Source organism: Mycetomoellerius zeteki, unplaced genomic scaffold (assembly GCF_001594055.1).
Source record: "Mycetomoellerius zeteki isolate Tzet28-1 unplaced genomic scaffold, Tzet1.0 scaffold158, whole genome shotgun sequence".
Taxonomy (NCBI): Eukaryota; Metazoa; Arthropoda; class Insecta; order Hymenoptera; family Formicidae; genus Mycetomoellerius; species Mycetomoellerius zeteki.
In genome coordinates, this window is record NW_017256532.1 from 610,512 (window position 1) to 628,077 (window position 17,566).

General features: G+C 28.9%; 1 protein-coding gene across 4 annotated transcripts in view; it reads left to right on the plus strand.

Annotated features, from left to right (window-relative positions):
• The window catches only part of LOC108720993 (elongation of very long chain fatty acids protein AAEL008004), a 16,522-nt gene extending 882 nt beyond the window's left edge, over window positions 1-15,640 (plus strand). Inside the window, exons 1-4 of one of the 4 annotated variants that reach the window (XM_018445284.1) lie at window positions 7,749-7,849; window positions 13,431-13,501; window positions 13,621-13,892; window positions 14,540-15,640. In XM_018445284.1, coding sequence (XP_018300786.1) covers window positions 13,453-13,501; window positions 13,621-13,892; window positions 14,540-15,091 — 873 coding nt within the window. In that variant the 5' untranslated portion in view covers window positions 7,749-7,849; window positions 13,431-13,452 and the 3' untranslated portion in view covers window positions 15,092-15,640. Of the gene's footprint in view, window positions 1-7,748; window positions 7,850-11,372; window positions 11,415-12,831; window positions 12,837-13,430; window positions 13,502-13,620; window positions 13,893-14,539 lie in introns of those variants that run through there. The other 3 variants (XM_018445282.1, XM_018445285.1, XM_018445283.1) reach the window with 3 other exon arrangements.
• The last annotated feature ends 1,926 nt before the right edge of the window (window positions 15,641-17,566 follow it).

A 17,566-nucleotide genomic window follows, 5' to 3' on the forward strand; every position in this document is an offset into this window, starting at 1 on the left:
TCCCTACAAAATCGTTTTTAGAAAAATGTTCTTACGATTTTTTGGTCCTGAGTTACTCGCGGATTAAGTAAAAAGGAATATTATGATATTTGCATATAGATATTTAAATATAAACATTTATAGATATTTGGATATGTACATTTGTGTAATTATATCTTATTATTATTATGACAGAATTATAATTCTATTGACGTCTACTCTATTTAGATTTTATGATACTTTCTTTGAATATTTTGACTATGTCAAATAATCATGTTATTATTTAATAATGAAATTAAACTCATTTAAATTTTAATTATTATATATAATATTATTTAATGTAGCGCACACTTTTATTTACTCATTATTTGTTAATACATTTGTTTATCATAATATTATAATTATTTTTTGTACTTAATATTGTATATGAATCCAAATTGCAATAATTCGATACGTGCTTATTTATCTATCTACGTATCCATCTATTTGTGTGTTTATCTAACTAATTATATGTCTATATGTCACGCTAAATAGTTCTGCTCAATTGAATCACGTAAGTACAGTTTGACTCTCTCTTTTTCTCTCTCATACTGTGTTTTAAATTTATCTAATTTCTTAAATTGCTAATTTCACATAAACTTCATTCACTTATGCGGTAAGTTGAGAACAAAGGAAAATATCATGATATTTAAATTTCTTCATAAATGTAAGTGCATATGGCAAAGACTCTATCAATCACTGCACCTTCACTCGCATGCCAATCTCACAGGTTCAATGAAAGACTTAAGAACCGTTCATATCAGTGAACGGTTCCCAAGTCTTTCGCAACTCAATGAATTTCACTAATGTATAAATGTTAAATTTATAATTAATTTATATTACTTCTTATATTTCTAATTTATTGCTTGATTTATTACTGAAGCAAGCACTATTAAAATAATGTTTGCTTCAATTAACTACGTTTGTCATAACGAACTTTAATTTTAAATTATATTTGTTATACATTTATGCTGTTTATTGCTATATACATATACATATAATGTAAAGTGATCCACGTGAAATATTTTTATCTATTATTACATTGATTTTTAATTAAAATTTTATAATATTTACATGGCATCCACATGCATTAAAAATGTGTTAAGTTTGTATAAATTAAATGTACAAAAGAGTACATATAATTAATAAACAATTTTTAACTTAGCAAAAATTTTATTTATTCGGAAAAAATATTTGAATTTTATGAAAAATATTAAATTTAATTAGTATAATTACTTTACGTGTTCTCAAAACATATCCAATCCATTGTGTGTATTATATTTACAGTTTTCTATATATTTAAACTCACATATATGGCGATGGCACGTATACCGGTTCTACAGACATTTCACAATTGTACAATGAAATGTGATTTGTGTATTCAATGACCCCTTTATGCTCCCACGATATATTTCAAAAACAACTGCAGGATATGTTGTATGTTCTAGCAGAGCGGTATATTAACGTGACATTAAGAATACCTATATATAATGAATCTACTGATCGCGAAATCAGACAATTTTCTCACAAGTCTCGATACCGAAGGACACGTGAATGGGCAGCCGGAACTTTTTAAGGACGCGGCCAAGAAAGCCACTGACTTTAACATGACTGAAAATGATGCATCATTATTTTATTTAGATACCTATCGACCGAAAAATTGGTAATACATACGTACGAAGTACAAATAAGGAAAGATGGTCAAAAGCCTATACTTCAAAAAAACTGAAGTACTAATGAATTAAAAATCCAAGGACTCCTTACTATAAGAAAGATTTTTAAAGCAGCGAGATGAGATATTCTCGTAAATAATTCGCGTTACTAAACATTCAAAGCTATAAGAATTCTTCTGCTGTAACAATTTTTGACAAAATTTAGTATCTATTTCCTATCAAGAACTAAAAGTACACAAAAATCTTTTATATATTCTTTGAAAATATAATGCATAAAAACGTTACAAAAAAGTAATTTTATTAAAGCATTATTTATATTAATATAAATAATTAAAAAACATTGATTTTCTTCGGTTTTGATAACGATTACGATATCTCAAATGGGAATCAATAAGTTTTTCTTTTAAATACAAATATTAAAAATATCTACAAATTGAACTTCACGAAAGAAAACTTTTTCTGAATTTCAAATTAATAAAATTTTTTAAAATGATCTAAATCGTAGCAAAAGGAAAATAATGTTTTTTAAATCATTCACAATGTTTGATAAAATTACTTTTTTACAACTTTTTATGCACAATTTTTTCACATAAATATTTAAAGATTACGTTTTTGAAAAATTCTCTCTTTAAGCACTTTTAGTCTTCAATTAGCAATAAATGTTTTATTAGAAATATATTTCCGTGTGAAAAAACCCTATAAATTCTTAATACAGTCAATTAAATTAATACAGTCAATATGTTTTGGACATTATTTTCATTTAAATTTTCCAAGCGTTTTAAATAATCGTTCGACGTACCTTTCATTCGCTTGTCCCAATTATCGAGACAGTACGTCATGGATATTGATAGTAATTTACGTGCACTAATTAATACTTCGATATCGATACTTAATCTGTGAATTTCTGCTACAGAAAACGGAGAAAGGATCAATTTTTTCCGATCGATTTCAGCGCGATGCAATTAGCGTATGAGAGTAACAATATAGCTGCTGCACTAAAATTAGTATGCATATATTCGTTCAAGTGTTTTTTATTTGTTCTTTATTTAAAGCATCACACGTGTTGCATAATTCGTTCCATAAGAACTGAATAAATATTTTGTTTCGCATATTATGACACATGAATGCAAAGATGAATAGATCGTGGAAATATACCGAAACGTATTATACATAATATACAACATTCCCATGCCAAGTATATTCAAACATTAATAGAAGATAAATATTTGAATTGACTAAATTACATTTAGAGCTGTCATAGTCCATAACCGCAGTTATTAAATTGATTATTATCTGCTCATAATCTCAGGAAATTGCATTATAAAAGATGTCTTTAGCAAAAAAATACTTCTCAAATATCTGTTTAAACTTTTCTATTTTCTTCAACAAAAGTTTTAAGATTATGACAAGAATGAGAAAACACACGATTTTGTTTTTGCAACAATTACCTACTCTCTAAATTTCTTGGAGTAAAATCTCACTCTTTTGGAATGAAAAGTCACTCCAAATATTCATGAAAATGCTGCCAATCGAAGTGGAACGAAATTTCACTTTTCAAAAGAGTGAAATTGCTCACTGTTCATTTGGATTTATTCTTTAACTCTAAAAAGAGTGACACGGTTCGTTCTAATTGAGTGAGGATTTCAATATTCTATATTAGAACGAGAATTCGGTATTTTTCTCTATGAGACAGTGCTGGAACTTACTTGCAATATTTGGCTGATTTTCAGCTCAGTTTCCTTCCCTTATATCTTATCAACCCGTGCGTAGTCTAAATGCCGAACGGCATTTATACTGTGCGTAGATTAATGAGGTAAAAGGCGGGTAACCAAGCTGAAAATCGGCCGAAAATTACAAGTACTGCAGTTAAGAGAGAAAGAATATTTCACTAAATAATTTGACGCTCCCGAGTTATTTTATTATATATATATAATATATATATATATATATGCTATATATACAGAGTAAGTCATTTTAATCAATACACGCGAATATCTCGAAAAGGAGAAATTTTTTCAAAAAATGTTTCAAACAAAAGTTTTATGGTTTCAAAGGGGAAAGAAGATAGTGACCTTATTTGACCTTGAGAAGATGTCCTTAAGGTCAGGTCCATGTTAAATAAAATTTTTTAAACGGGACCCTCTATTTTTTATTACGTATTCTTATAGTTTATTTCAAGAGCTTTCCAAAACGCTATAATAAAGTATTTTTTTGTTAAGTACATTTCGAGTTATGAGGTTCGAAAGTTACAGTACTGCCGGCATTTGCATTATCTAAGGTGTCCGACCGACGGCTAAAATCTGTTAAATGTCATTCAGGATCACGATCTGGATGACATTTATCAAAATCAAGGCGATTGAAGATTGTACCTCTTATTTTCATTTTTACGTAAAAATGAATTTTTAGTACAAAAATGAAAATAAGAGAAATAATCTCTAATGGCCTTGATCTTGACAAATGTTATCCAGGACATGATCCTGAGAAGAGAGGCGTTAGGCGCGATTTGGCGGGATTTCAGCACTTTAAGTTGGAGTGAAGTTTAGAGCATTAATAATTTCACTTTAAAAATAAGAGTGAAAATCTTCACTTTTTGTCTTAGTGTGTGAATGAATTTACTCTATTAAAGTGAATACTTCCTCTACGTGGAGTGAACTGGTCAGTGGCTCCAGGATTAGAGTGAAAATTTCACTCCAAAAAATTTAGAGAGTACATTTGAATATACATATTTTTCAACATTTGCAATCGATAGGAATTTATAAAATATATCATAAACTATCTGTTTGTTTTGAGGAGATTAAATCAGATTATTCATTTGACAATTTGTAACAGCTGTAAACATTAGCTTAGTTCATTTTTTTTATTATACATATTTTATTTCTAAATATATTATTATTTACTAATTCACGAAATAAAAAGAGAATTTTTTATAGGTATATTTTATAAATCAATCCTATCAATTTTTTTACTGTTGTTTTATTAAAATATATTTTTATATTAATATATATATATATATCTTGCAAGAACTTTTATTCTGTATTTTCTTGCTTTCGACGTCACAATCTGAGATGGTAGTGGTGAGAAAACGAAGTAGTTTGAATTAATATATTGTAAACTGAATGAATTAATTAACATTTTCTACAATAATTATTTATTGGTATAAAAATCATTAAAGTATGTAATTTTTGTTATCAATCATCTTTCAACATCGTCTAACGTTTCCAGATACCTAAAGAAATATTTGAAAGTCTAATGTGCAAAAGTATTTAGCATACCTAATATGAATTAAGTAAGAATATATGTAGAATTACACAACACATAGAATTGCGATAAAATTTAATTTAGAATATGCCTTTTGGTTTTTTTGTTTAGACCATCAGAATCTATGTATAAGATCATTTTTCTGCAATCAAATATTGGACATGATAATTCGACATTGTACAGTGCGTTGCCGATTCTGTCAAGTCGGTAGACTGGAATTTGATCAAATCGGCAGCCAATCGCACGCAACATTCACGTGAACGCACTCAGTACCGTAACGAGTTTTTAGCATCCCTTCCTTCGAATACTTACTCTTCTAAAATTTTATTTATTGCTCTTTTGAAGAAATTTTTGCAAAACCACTTTGTTACTACTGATGTTGAAAGCTGTTGAATTCTTTCCTTCCCTTTTTTAATTTTACTAACAGTTGATTTCATTGTACTGTTGTAAGCCTCCGCTACTTCTCTTCCAGATAATCGTTTTCAGTCAAAGTTTTCAATTACTTCCAACTTTATTTTAATAGTTACATTCTTCCGCGGTTTCTTTCTGTTCATTCTTTTTCGGCTTCATGTTTGTTTATTATGTATTCTGTTTTGATATTGCAATTATCTCGCATCGCATTGGCACGTTCACACATGTTCGTACGTACCCCGCTGCCAGTTCCGACTTCTCGAGCTCCCTCCGAGAATTTACCGCCCGCTGGAGGGAAAAAAATTGACAAAATCGGACTTGACAGAATCGGCAACGCACTGTATTAAAAAAAATTTAAGAGAAGATGTTTTCCGATAAATTTAAGGTAAATTTTCTGTTTGTTGCATATATACCGTATGTATGGTAAATCATAAAAAACTTCTTACATATGATTATATTGATACATATGTAAAGTATATAGCCTACAACGCAATGAATGTAAAATATCAATGGTCGTATAAAAATTAAAGTATAAGAATAATATGCTCGTTTTGCTGTTACATTACTCATAATTGCAATACTTTCGTTAGTTAGACATTAATAAATTTAGGAAATAAAAAGATTATAAAGACACCGTATGTACGATAAATCATAAAAAAATTCTTTACATATGATTATATTAATATGTGTAAAGTATAGCCTACAGCAGCGCAAACAATAAAAAAACTCTTATATCACGCAAATGTTTTTCTTTCTGATTAAAAAATCTTTCTGAAATCTATTTTTGAACCATGATTTGAATAGATTGATGATTTATATAATAATATCGCCTTTTTTTTAATTCACTCTATTGAAAAAATCTAAATAATTTGCATGATTTTCATTGAATTATTATCTTAATTTTAATCTCAATGAATATTATAAATATATAATGGTATATGGATGTGTTACAGTATCAATAATAAACACTTTAGGTTACACAAAAAAGCAACTTTTTTTGCGCAGATAATAGCTATTATTTTAAAATGCAATATTTCTCATCTATTTTCATACTTTCAAAAAAAGTGACCTTTTCGCAATCGGTTGCTAAGTATTTCTCAAATACATTGTTGGACTTAATGAGCTGCTTTTTGATCCAACTAAATGAGTAATTGTTATGTTGATACCAATAAATATTTTGTAAATATTTAACAAACAGTTTGAAATTATTGCGGCTTTGAATCACGTAGAAAAGTAAATCCTTGTATTTATTCATGTATTATTATATTTATATGCATATGCGTATCTATGAATTAAATGTGAGACAGTCATTTTAAAATCCTACCTAGAAAATATGAATACTCTGTTTGTAATTTATACTTTGATTATGAATTATTTGCACAATTGCGATGATATTTGCAAAAGAATATGCGGTCATATAATAAAAATACGTGATCTGTCATCAATTATAGATTTCTCAGTATCAAACTAGACATCACTGCAGAAGCGCGCTTTACGCGCGCAGAGTATTTAACATTTTATTTTTTTATCGTTTACTATACTTGCTTAATGATTATTTATATATATAAAAACATACAATTAATATTACACTATTTTTGTTACACTATTAAACCCCTTGATACACACAATTGTTAAAATATGCGATGACAGTTGCTTATGAAGTAAATGCAACGAAAGAGTAGTCATCCAAAGTAGTCGCACACAATAGTCCAAAATCTAAAAAAGAGTTAGCAAAAATTAAATTTTCAAGTTTTGATTTCAACTTTTAAATTATATGATATATTATCCCAAATATCAGTATAAATTTCGATATAAAACAAAAGAGAATGCATCACATTTTCTTATATTAACAATTTTATCTATATAAATTCATTAATCTTATGCTGCATAAAAATATGTGTGCAAATATTTATGAAAGAAATATATCACATTTCTTATTCACATCTCTTATAGATTTATACAATTTCCAATTGAAGCAAACTCTGTGCACCGATTAATTATTTGTCAGTCTTAAAACACAGTCTAAACTTTTAGCTTTTATATGTAACACATAATAATATTTATTTTGTTATTAAATATATTAACAATTTAAAAATGTTTAACAATTTTAACTTAAAGTTGAACAATTTATAATTAATACGCGTGTTTTATGTTACTTGTTCACTTGAATGATATATCTAATGATCATCAAACCTATATGATCATATGGAACCCAATTGTGGGGATGCACAAGAGACTCGAACCGTCTGATAATTCAGCCATGTCCAAAATAAAATTATACGGATGATGTGCGATTCCAGATGGTACCAAAGTAATAAAGACTTACACGCAGACTTAAATCTCCAAACAATTGAGGAGGTGATAGGGGAGTTTGCAAGATCACATGAAGGAAGGCTGCGCCAACATATCAATGTTGAAGCTATACGTTTACTAGATACAGAACAGGATATGAGACGGCTAAAGAGAAACAAACCATAGGACCTAATTATGTAAACAACACTGTCACTCAGTTGGTACACCCGAAATTGACGTTTAGATAGTGATCTAAACTGAAATACACTCATGTCCAATTAACTCATGTCAGCAGTATTACTTATTTGAACGATAATTTGAGATCGTAATAATCATGCATTCCCACAAGAGAATATGTTTAAAAAAAAACTTGTTCGCGCTTACTCATAAATTGTCATTTTGACACTAAGAAACATTGATTATCAATTTCACAAAAAATCTTTAAATATCACATTATATTAAATTAACACATTTTACAACTGAAAACGTTTAACTTAATTTTTGCGGTTATCGTTTTGTTAGACTGGTCCCAAGGTGGAATATGTACTCGCGAGAAGTTATCCCGATCTTTCTTAGTCTCAAAAGGGCAACTTGTCCTCATAGAATTATACAAGTACATCCACCTTTAGCGAGGTCGCGATATTTTTTTATTTTCAGAAATGCGCGCGCGCGCGCGCGCGTGTGTGTGTGTGTGAGGAGTTTTATAAATTTTTATTACATCAATACAAGTTTCTTATTGATAAGGATATCAATCTCGTACGTGGATAAATTCTTATATTATTATTCATACTCATACACTTGTGAAACGCCCCACGAATCATCCCAACCGGTTTATACTTAATTTTTTGTTTCAAGGTTATCTGTCTAAGACCTGAATCGCTCTATAATTACAAAATACATCATGAGTGGGGTGTTTCCTCAATGCAGTTTTTATTAATGGAGGAATGCAAGCGATGCCAAAATTTGATCTCTCTAATTTAATTCTATTTCTTGTTCATTTTTAATGACATTCAATAATAGATATATCAATTTCTGTTTAATATTGAAATGGATTTTAAACCAAATCAAGTCGAGGACGCTTCATAGGTATAATAGCAATGACGCATGTAAGCGGCAATATGAAATATGGTATTCTGCGAAGAGAAATTGCCTTTTTTTTTCTCGTGAACAGCGGTTAACCACAGAAATTTTGGCCACAGTTATCGTCGTCCTTCAAAGATCTTGATCGTTACTTTTAAAGCCCGTTGTTAAACGACGATTTACTACTAATAACGATTTCATAAGACAACATTATGACTAGTCGATTCTTGCGACACGCTTGCTGTAGCACAAGTGTCATTATCGTATTACTTGTATTGAACTACATGATATTGAACTAACGATGAAATGATTGGAGACGGTTTCTTTAACTATTCAATTTTTACGTATTTATAACGTGTGGTCATAAAATTACGACCCATTATTAGTATTAATCCGGAACCTTTCGCAAAAACCACATTTTTGCGTCAGTAAAATAAAAAAGATTGGCCTAAGATACTAAAACTAATCTTTTCAACGATTCAAAATCAATCAGACGATAATAAAAATGGCAAAAACCTTTTTATTATTGCAAATCATTACAAAAGAAAATTTCTGTGAATCTCCCAAGAGATTGATTGATGTCGTTAGATTGATTTTGAACCACTGAAAAGATTAGTTTTAGCATCTTAGGCCAATCTTTTTTACTTTACTGAGGTAAATATGTGGTTTTTGCGAAAAACTGGATGTTCCAGATTAATACTAATAATGGATCATAATTCTATGATCACAAGAATCATAACATGCAGATCGACCGATCATTAAGGAATCTAATTAGTTTGGCCTGTGCAAGGAGAATAGCAATAGGGAAAGGCATTATTGATTTCAAAAACAGAAAGTTAAGGCTTCTATATGAAATAAAATTCAATGAACTAAATAAACAAGGAGCATACAAGCCTACGCAAGGTCTTTTTAACGGAAATTATATTTAAATTTTCTTACATATGGTGTGTGATAAATTTTTTAGATTTAATTAGTCCATTTTCATTGCAGTATGATGATCGCAATGATTACAAAATTGATGACTTACAGATACATAATATAACTTTCTACCTATGTGTTTGTGTCGATGAAGAATGTGTTTGTGCTACAGTAATTCCTCTTATTTGTAATGTAGTCCATGAGTTGATTCACATCACTTGATTTTCAGTCATCAACAACTAAACCAATGAAAAAAAAAAGTAATAACACAGTTTCTAATATGAATCAAAATAATAATCTCTCCCTCAAAATTTTTCACAATACCATACATTAAGGACATCTCAAAGAAATTTAAAACTATGTTTAAAAAAATTAGATTTAATATTACTTATAAACCTATACTCTTACTTAATAGACTTATAAAAATAGGCAAAGACAAGCTTGAAAAAACGGCACCTATTAAAGTGATGTATAAAATCAACTGTCTTAATTGCGAGGCTATATATATGTAGGCTAAACAAAAAGGCAATTAAGCCTATGGCACACGATGCTTGTTTTCTTGCTGATTTAGCTGATAGATCCGTTGCGTGCTGCTTTGTGATCTACGTTGCGTACAGCTGTGATGGAAGTGTTGCTAGTCATGGCTTCACACGTGTTAACTCACTTGCGAGTTAACTTGATGCTTGATGAACAATATACAAACGTACACATGTAAGATGTAATATACAATATAATATAAGAATTATATTGAAACATAAGAGAAAATAGATCATAAACACAATATATATATTTTTTTAATGATCTATTTTCTGTATAATATATATATATATTAATATATATTATACAGATCTTAATTCTTTGTGCAGGATTAATTGTTAAGGTAATTTGAACTATATGTTTCTACGCATTAATCACTTTCTCGCTCAAATTCTTCTTTTTTTATTTTTTTATTTTGTTCTCATTCTCTAGTTGCTATTAACATGAGAGCAACCGCAGCTAACCTTTGCCTTCTAATAGCTTCCATTTTTCCTACAAATTCTTATTCTTACTTTTTTATATGTTTATTAATATTATTACGTAAAACATACGTTAAATATTGTCTTCTCCTTGAATGCTACTTTCTATGTATATTCTAACCTAAATTCTTTACCTATCTAGCAACAAATCTCGTAAGAAAAATAGCACCGGATCTATCATTGAAAACTAGCATGCTAGCACGCACGGTAGCACGCAGTACACCATGTTTTTAACAGCGTAACTTGCAGCACGGCTGCTAGAAGCATAACGCCTCATGTGTTGCCGGCTTTACAAACCAAAATCAAAGAATATATTAGATATAGATTGAAAAAAATTGCAAGGGGTCGTTATCAGTTATGTCCGGTCATTGGGAAAAAATTACGAATTTGATTAGGATAGAGTTTCAATTTTGATATAGAACCATCATATTATAAAAAAATAATTTCTGATATGATTTACATAAAAAGCAGAAATTCAGTATTAATAAGCAGAATGACACAGATAAAGTAATCATTAATATATATGTGTATCCCCATTTTAGAGAGAAGTTCTCCCACTTAATATTGTACTATTTCCCTCTCCCACAGCTCCCTATTTCGTACAAAACATATATTGTTCCACAAAGACTACCTCTCTCTCAATCTTTGTGTGTCAGGACAGTGTGTTTATCATCATTCAATCTATCTCTATTGAGAATATATATATAAAATAAATTATATTCCTGGATTAATATATCGGTTTACACAGGTAACAATTTTTTTAATTTATACTCACTCAATATTACGGATTTAGATGCAATATTTTCATTTGGATAAAATCAAAATACATTATGACAATTATTGATACACTATATTCATTACTTTAAACTAAAAAGCGCCAATAATGGTCTGAACATTAAGATGTTGAACTATTTTAAATTCATTTTTAAATGAATTAATTTCAGAAATTATAATTGCGTGCCGATATGGTTGTCGGACTTTCAACGCAATCAAATCTGAAATATTAATAATCCCCGAAAGAAACCCCCGAAAAAAATTTTTCGCAATAAGTTTATTACAGTTTTTAAGTTGGGAATTTTGGGGGGATTATTAATATTTCAGATTTGATTGCGTTGAAAGTCCGACAACCATATCGGCAAGCAATTATAATTTCTGAAATTAATTCATTTAAAAATGAATTTAAAATAGTTCAACATCTTATAATGTTCAGACCGTTATTGGCGCTTCTTAGTTTAAAGTAATGTATTTAACATAAGCGGTCTTCCAATCTTATTATTGTTTACACTATATTCATTTTATATAATTTCTGTGTTAGATTGATGTAAAAATATGAACTAAACACATCTGTAAAATATAATAATTTTTTAAAAACAATAACTTAACAAGATTTTTTAACAAATTTAAAAGAAGAGCACATTATAATTTAATAAATAACTTACTCATGTGTATACTTTAATCCTGGAAAAGGATTTTTGAATCTGTGAAAAAGGAAAAAAGTATTTGTTATACAAAAATTACGATTTAGTCGGTAATACAGACGGCTTTAGGATCCCCTTAAACGTCTTTATCAGCAAATTTTAAAAGTTTAAACGTTATTTCTAAGAAATAATATAATTAATCACATTCTAAAAAAGAATTAAAATATATAATTACGATCAGAGCAATATAAGTAATTATAAAAAATATTATTAAATGTAATTAGTGTTAAAAGAAAAGACCTTTTGGTCTATTTATAAAATTCTAAAGATTTAAAATAAATTATATCTTACGTAAACTGCTCGTTGAATGCTAATTAAAATTGCATACACATATACGTATCTTATGGCCGTTGCAATCGCCCGTTGCAATTTAGGAAAAGGCGCAAACAAGTTTCCATCCTTTTACCGCCCCTCGCGTAATTTATATTGTCATTAGGACTACCAAGGACAGTCGAGGAGAGACGAGCATAACAATGCATAGCACTTTCATAGTCATTTGTTTTTTAAACGCGAGTTTGCTGAATAACTGCAACAGCTTGCAGTACCAATGTTGCAACCATTCATAGAGTAATCTAGTCTTTTCTTCTTACAAGCTTCTTTGAACTCATAATTTTAAATTTATGTATGATTCATAAATTTAAATTAATAAAATGATTAAATTCTTATGTAAGATACTAAATGTTTTTTCACCAGTTTTTCTTTTTTTATTATACATTTATTTTAGCTCTCCATAAAAAAGGATCATATAAATATTTTTTATCATTATTATTGTTATTATTATTATTATTAAATATACATTATATGCTTTATCAAATTAGACTTTTACATTTTATTAGTATTTGTAAATTGTTATTAGAATGTTATCAAAATAAATTCTTCTGTATCTTGAACTTCTTCTAAAAATGTATTTACGCTTTGATCATATTATTATCGTTTTTGAAACGCAATTCTATGGTAGCTGAAACAGTAATATTACAAATTAAATTGATATTTGGTAATGTTTATCTTAAAACACTGCAAAGAATACCGCAATAAATTTTTTGCAGTGATTTAAACTTATTATTATTAAATTATGTATCAATTTAGTTTCTACTATTATTATTTCAGTTTCCGTTTAGGATTACGTTTTAAAATGTACAATAATCAGTATACAGGTATAACATAGGTTGTATAACATAGGTTGTAGAAAAGAAATATATTTAAAATTTCCACAGAAATATAAAATGTATTTTTGAGGAATCAAACATTGATATTTAAAAACTAATTTATAATGTGTATTTTTGCAGATTTACAAAGACAGACTACGAGATGTCGTACATTGTGGAGTGGTATAGAGATGTGATCGACAACAAATATGGTGATTTTATAACAAAATTACATTTGTGAAAAATAATATTATATGATAACGTTATATTGAATTAAATTTAGTTATGTTACATAGTTACATTATGCGTTAAAACTCTTATGTTTTTATAGATCCAAGAACACAAGAATGGTTTCTGGTACCTAGTCCTGGTCCAGTTCTAACGATCATAACAACGTATATATACTTTTGCGTTTCCGCCGGACCGAGATATATGAAGGACAAGAAGCCATACGATTTGAGAAATACTCTAATAATTTATAATTTTATCCAAGTTCTTGCAAGCCTTTATCTTGTTTACGAAGGTTTGATGGCTGGTTGGTTGTACGAGTATAATTTTATTTGTCAACCAGTCGATTATTCATTTAAACCGAGTTCAGTGAGGGTAAGTCTGAAACACGTTATTAATATAATAACTCTATAATAATAATAATAATAATAATTCATAGAGCACGGAAATAATAATAATAATAATAATAATTTATATACAGTATGAAATAGTTTAGAGGTATTGCAGTAATATTGCAATCTTATAAATTATAGTGCAAAGGACATCTCCCTTTCCTTTCATATTTATACACTAAAATTATTTTTAGACACCTAATATGTAATATTGCTGCATGTACGTAATGACATTGCATTAATATACTATGATATGTTACATGTCAAGTTTTCTCAAAACGGATGTTTTTATTGCTGCTCCAATATCACAATAATATTACAACATAGATCTAATGCTACGCAATATATTTGCTACTTGGCGATGTTTTATGCTGTATAATTAAATTATAATAATAAGACTTTTGGAGACATTCGTATTTTTGTGACGCGACGGGTTCCTACCATCGCACCCGTTATTGCGACAACTTTAAACCGGTGCTCGAATTCAGTGTAGATTTCAAGTCCGCTTTAAGTGAAAGAGCATTCCGTTCTGCAAGAAGAAAATGTTGCTTGACTTGATAATTACAATGTATCATTAGTTCATATCATTAATAATATCCGTTTGATCTTTATGTAATTATGCTCTTGTAGATGGCTAATGGCGTTTACCTGTACTTTATGTGCAAATTGATTGAGCTACTGGACACGGTGTTCTTTGTTTTGCGCAAAAAAGATCGACAGATCACGTTCCTGCATCTTTACCATCATTCGCTGATGCCAGTTTGTGCCTGGATCGGTGTGAAGTTTTTTGCCGGTGGTCACCCGACTCTCCTTGGCGTCATCAACGCCTTCGTCCACGTCTTTATGTACACCTACTACATGTTGGCCGCGTTCGGGCCGCATATGCAGAAGTATCTTTGGTGGAAAAAATACCTGACCATCATGCAGATTGTACAGTTTATCATAGTATTTTTCCATAATTTCCAAATGCAATTTACTAGCTGTAATTTCCCAAAGCCACTGTCGCTTTTGCTCATGATCAATGCTGGCTTGTTCACTTACATGTTTGGATCATTTTACATGAATAATTATTTGAAATCAAACGTGGGACGGGTATCAAAGACTAATGGCGCTATTAATGGCTCTGTTATTGTTAACGGTAACGCAATTTCCAACAAGATGAAGCATGATAAGTCCAATTAAAAGACTCGCGGAGCCCTTTTGACTATAGGATTGTAATTGTGAGAGTAGAAGAATGATTTTTCAAAGTTCTTTCAAGAATAGTTTATTAGAGAATGGATATTATATATATATATAAATTCTTGTGACATAGATGTAGATAATCAAATGTCATGCTCGCTAAATAACGCGACGTTCTTCCAACCTTAGCATTATTCTGCCAATATTTTTGTAATGCAATGAAAATTATGATTAATATAAAATAATGATATTTTACAAGTATGAGTGAAGATGGATTTGGTTTACTTGTATCAAGAACGATCTACAAGCGATTCTTACAAACTACACGTAATTTATTACAGAGAGAATATTTAATTATTACACTTGCATAAATTTTACAGACACCTTTCTGAGAAGCGCAACGATATTAATACCATGTATAATATGATCTGACATGAAATATTAGATTAAGATAAGTTCCAAATTCTGTTTCAAAGTTTTATCAAGAAATTCATGCTCGCATGATGTAATTAAGATAGGCATTCTGTTGAAATTTATGTTTTAAATTTTATTTCGAAACAGATTTTGTTTTACTTGCAATATGTCTTTATTATGCAAGAGCTATATTTGCAAATTCATTATCAAATCTCTTTTTATGTTGTGAAAAGAGATGAAACATTTGAGATAAAGGTTACATATGATCTTTGATACATACATTTGTATGTATTTGTAGTATATATTTTTATAGTGCAACGTATTTTTACGAAATAATACAAAATTTATACAACATTTATAAAATGTATTTAGTGTTAAAAAATGAAATAGTTTTTTCTGTGTAATTTGTAAAATAACTTTCCCAATTCTAATTATAAGTGTGACAACCACATATAAAATCTTGAATGTTTTATTTGTAGCATCGTATCTATAAAAAGTACAAGTAATTAAACAGCAGTAAGATAAATGTCCCAGTAGCTGGACGTTTAAGCGTAGGTTATCATAAATAGGGTAAGGTTGCCGGAATCGCACCACACTTTTTACTTAAAGGCTCATAACTCAGAAATTATGAAGAATGTTCTTAAGTTTTTTACAGCATAATAAACTGTACTCTTTTCCCTTTCTTATGTAATTTTTTCATAATTTTTTTGCGCTATTATAACGTTTAAAATCAGGATTTTTTCAGTATGGTGCGATTTAGGCAACTAGGAAATTCGTTGCCTAAATCGCATCACACCAATATTCCTCATTTAAAACATTATGATAATGTAAAAAATTTAAAAATTACATAAGAAAAGGAAAAAATTGTATCTTATTATGCTGTTAAAAATTTAAGACTATATTTTTCGTAATTTCTGAAATACATGATAATTTCAAGAAATAATTTAAGGAGTTTCTACGTGAAACAAAATAAACACTTCGTAGATTTACAATATACATTTTTACATAATAATGAATAGAATAAAAATGTAAGAAATGGAAAAATATTAGGTAACGTGCGATTTAAGAAACTAGAGCATTTTTTGAACTTTTATTTATTTTATTTAAAAAAAAATGTAAAACAAACTTTAATCCTATTAATTTAATTTTAATAATATTCTAATCACGACGAATGGTCAAGACTTAGGCTATTTAACTTATATTTTCTGTAATTCTGCTAATATACGTTGAAAAATAGCAACGCTATCACGATTTTTTTATTTATGTAAATAACAACGCTCTTGTTGCACTTCATGTCACGAGTATAATAGAGTAGCATTACAGTATCGTGTAGATCTTAAATAACGCGTAAGAAAGTATATAAATACAATAATTGAATTTTTAAGCGAGGTAGTGCGATTTAAGAGCCGGTGCAATTTCGGCAACTTTATCCTAATTACAATTTATAATATTAGAAAGGTTTTTGATTCAAATATATGTATTCTTTTGAAAACTCGAGACTCCCTTAGGCAAGGAAAAATTACTTGAACTTACAACAATTATTAGTTAAAATATTTAAATAAGTAATAAAACGCGTCAATGTACCAGTGGTCGGACAGCAGGACGTCTGTCCCAGTGTCCGATCACAATTAGAAAATTAGTATGCTGACAGGAAATATTAATATAAATAGATATTAATGCAAAAGACAACTAATTCAAATTGATCTTTGGGATAAAAAGCATTTAAGATTAATATTAATTTAAATAAAGTTTTGCGTAGCTGTCCGGACATAGGTACAGTCCGGTCCCAGTAACTGGACATGTATCTATGTCCGGACACTTACTCAAAACTTTATTTATTTAAGTTGACATTAGTCTGAAATACGCTTTTTAAAATGTAATATTATAATTTAATTGTAATCTTTAAATGCAATTAGATTATAATGCAGTAATAAAAAAAGCATTTGAGATTAATAATAATAAATTTTGTGTAAATGTTCGGATATAGGTATATGTACGGTCACTTAGATGTTTACCTTAACAGCAATATCACATACTAATTTAAAAATTTGCAAGTAGAAGTAT